General features: G+C 57.1%; 1 protein-coding gene across 1 annotated transcript; it reads left to right on the top strand.

Annotated features, from left to right (window-relative positions):
• Positions 1-168: 168 nt before the first annotated feature.
• On the top strand, positions 169-1,791 carry LOC121331531 (histidine-rich glycoprotein-like; the record flags this gene model as incomplete). Its single annotated transcript, XM_041396043.1, has 1 exon — positions 169-1,791. A coding segment is annotated over exon 1 (1,623 nt), but the record flags the coding sequence as incomplete, so codon positions are not given.
• Positions 1,792-3,036: the final 1,245 nt, after the last annotated feature.

Here is a 3,036-nt window from a genome sequence, read left to right as displayed (position 1 = left end):
GCCGCGCTGGCAGCGGCACTCGAAGCCGCCGGGGCTGTTGTGGCAGCGCGCCCGCGGGTGGCAGCGCGCCAGCCCCAGCCCGCACTCGTCCACGTCCGGGCACGCCGCGTACGCCCACTGAGGGTCAGCCGCGGGGTCACCCTGAGGGTCACTCTGAGGGTCAGCCTCATGGTCACCCTGATGGTCACTCTGAGGGTCAGCCTGATGGTCACTCTGATGGTCACTCTGAGGGTCAGCACGCTGGTCACTCTGATGGTCACCCTGAGGGTCACCCACGGGGTCACTCTGCTGGTCACCCTGATGGTCAGCACGCTGGTCACTCTGAGGGTCACTCTGCTGGTCACTCTGAGGGTCACTCTGATGGTCAGCACGCTGGTCACTCTGATGGTCACTCTGCTGGTCACTCTGATGGTCACTCTGATGGTCACCCTGATGGTCAGCACGCTGGTCACTCTGATGGTCACCCTGCTGGTCATTCAGCTGGTCTTCCTGATGGTCACTCTGAGGGTCACCCGCGGGGTCACTCTGATGGTCACCCGCGGGGTCACTCTGATGGTCACTCTGAGGGTCACTCGCAGGGTCACCCTGACGGTCAGCACGCTGGTCATTCTGCTGTTCTTTCTGATGGTCACTCTGCTGGTCATTCTGCTGGTCACCCTTGTGGTCACCACGCTGATCACTCTGCTGGTCACTCTGCTGATCTTTCTGCTGGTCACCCTGAGTTGTGGCAGCGCGCCCGCGGGTGGCAGCGCGCCAGCCCCAGCCCGCACTCGTCCACGTCCGGGCACCACTGAGGGTCACTCTGAGGGTCACTCTGAGGGTCACTCTGAGGGTCACTCTGAGGGTCAGCCTCATGGTCACCCTGATGGTCACTCTGAGGGTCAGCCTGATGGTCACTCTGATGGTCACTCTGAGGGTCAGCCTGATGGTCACTCTGATGGTCACTCTGAGGGTCAGCACGCTGGTCACTCTGATGGTCACCCTGAGGGTCACCCACGGGGTCACTCTGCTGGTCACCCTGATGGTCAGCACGCTGGTCACTCTGAGGGTCACTCTGCTGGTCACTCTGAGGGTCACTCTGATGGTCAGCACGCTGGTCACTCTGATGGTCACTCTGCTGGTCACTCTGATGGTCACTCTGATGGTCACCCTGATGGTCAGCACGCTGGTCACTCTGATGGTCACCCTGCTGGTCATTCAGCTGGTCTTCCTGATGGTCACTCTGAGGGTCACCCGCGGGGTCACTCTGATGGTCACTCTGATGGTCACTCTGCTGGTCACCCGCGGGGTCACTCTGATGGTCACTCTGAGGGTCACTCGCAGGGTCACCCTGACGGTCAGCACGCTGGTCATTCTGCTGTTCTTTCTGATGGTCACTCTGCTGGTCATTCTGCTGGTCACCCTTGTGGTCACCACGCTGATCACTCTGCTGGTCACTCTGCTGATCTTTCTGCTGGTCACCCTGATGGTCATCATGCTGGTCACTCTGATGGTCACTCAAGTGGTCACTCCGGTAGCCATTGGGGTCACTGTGCTGGTCACTCCGCCGGCCATTGGGGTCACTCTGCTGGCCACTCTGCTGGTCACGCCGGTGGCCATTGGGGTCACTCTGCTGGCCACTCTGCTGGTCACTCCGGTGGCCATTTGGGTCACTCTGCTGGCCATTGGGGTCACTCTGGTGGTCACTCTGAGGGTCATTCAAGTGGTCACTCAGGTGATCACTCCGGTGGCCGTTGGGATCACCCTGCTGGTCATTCTGTCGGTCACTCTGCTGGTCACTCTGGTGGCCATTGGGGTCACTCTGGTGGTCACTCTGAGGGTCATTCAAGTGGTCACTCAGGTGATCACTCCGGTGGCCATTGGGATCACCCTGCTGGTCATTCTGTTGGTCACTCTGCTGGTCACTCTGGTGGCCATTGGGGTCACTCTGCTGGTCACTCTGCTGGTCACTCCGCTGGTCACTCTGCTGGTCACTCCGGTGGTCACTCCGGTGGTCACTCAGCTGGTCACTCCGGTGGTCACTCCGGTGGTCACTCAGCTGGTCACTCCGGTGGTCACTCCGGTGGTCACTCAGCTGGTCACTCCGGTGGTCACTCCGGTGGTCACTCAGCTGGTCACTCCGGTGGTCACTCCGGTGGTCACTCAGCTGGTCACTCCGGTGGTCACTCCGGTGGTCACTCAGCTGGTCACTCCGGTGGTCACTCCGGTGGTCACTCAGCTGGTCACTCCGGTGGTCACTCCGGTGGTCACTCAGCTGGTCACTCCGGTGGTCACTCCGGTGGTCACTCAGCTGGTCACTCCGGTGGTCACTCCGGTGGTCACTCAGCTGGTCACTCCGCTGGTCACTCTGCTGGTCACTCTGGGCCAAGGCCACCGAGCAGTTGGGGAAGTGGTGCAGCCCCGAGAAGTCGCCCTCGAAGCACCTGGGAGGGGAAAATTTGGGGTTTTTTGGGGGATTTTGGGGGATTTTGGGGATTTTTGGGGGATTTTGGGGGATTTTGGGTTTTTTTGGGGATTTTGGGAATGGTAAAATGGGAAAAAAAGGGGAAAAATTGAGATGAGGGTCAAAAAAACCTCACCAAAATGAGGATGAAAAAACGGCAGAATCTAGGTGGAAAAAAATCTCCAAAATCAACACCAAAAATACCCAAAAAACCCCAAAATCAGCACAAAAAAAACCCCCAAATCAGCCCCAAAAAAAACCAAAATCAGCCAAAAAAAACCCCCAAATCACCCCCAAAAAAACCCAAAAATCAGCCCAAAAAAAACCCCAAATCAGCCCCAAAAAAACCCAAAATCAGCCAAAAAAACCCAAAATCAGCCCCAAAAAAACCCAAAATCAGCCCAAAAAAACCCCCAAATCAGCCCCAAAAGAACCCAAAATCAGCCAAAAAAACCCCAAATCAGCCCCAAAAAACCCCAAAATCAGCACAAAAAAACCCCCAAATCAGCCCCAAAAAACCCCAAATCAGCCCCAAAAAAAACCCAAAATCAGCCAAAAAACCCCCCAAATCAGCCCAAAAAAACCCAAAATCA

This window comes from Onychostruthus taczanowskii, unplaced genomic scaffold (genome assembly GCF_017590055.1).
Source record: "Onychostruthus taczanowskii isolate IOZ18803 unplaced genomic scaffold, ASM1759005v1 scaffold1233, whole genome shotgun sequence".
In the NCBI taxonomy this organism is placed as follows: Eukaryota; Metazoa; Chordata; class Aves; order Passeriformes; family Passeridae; genus Onychostruthus; species Onychostruthus taczanowskii.
This window is presented reverse-complemented; position numbering and strand designations above follow the sequence as displayed.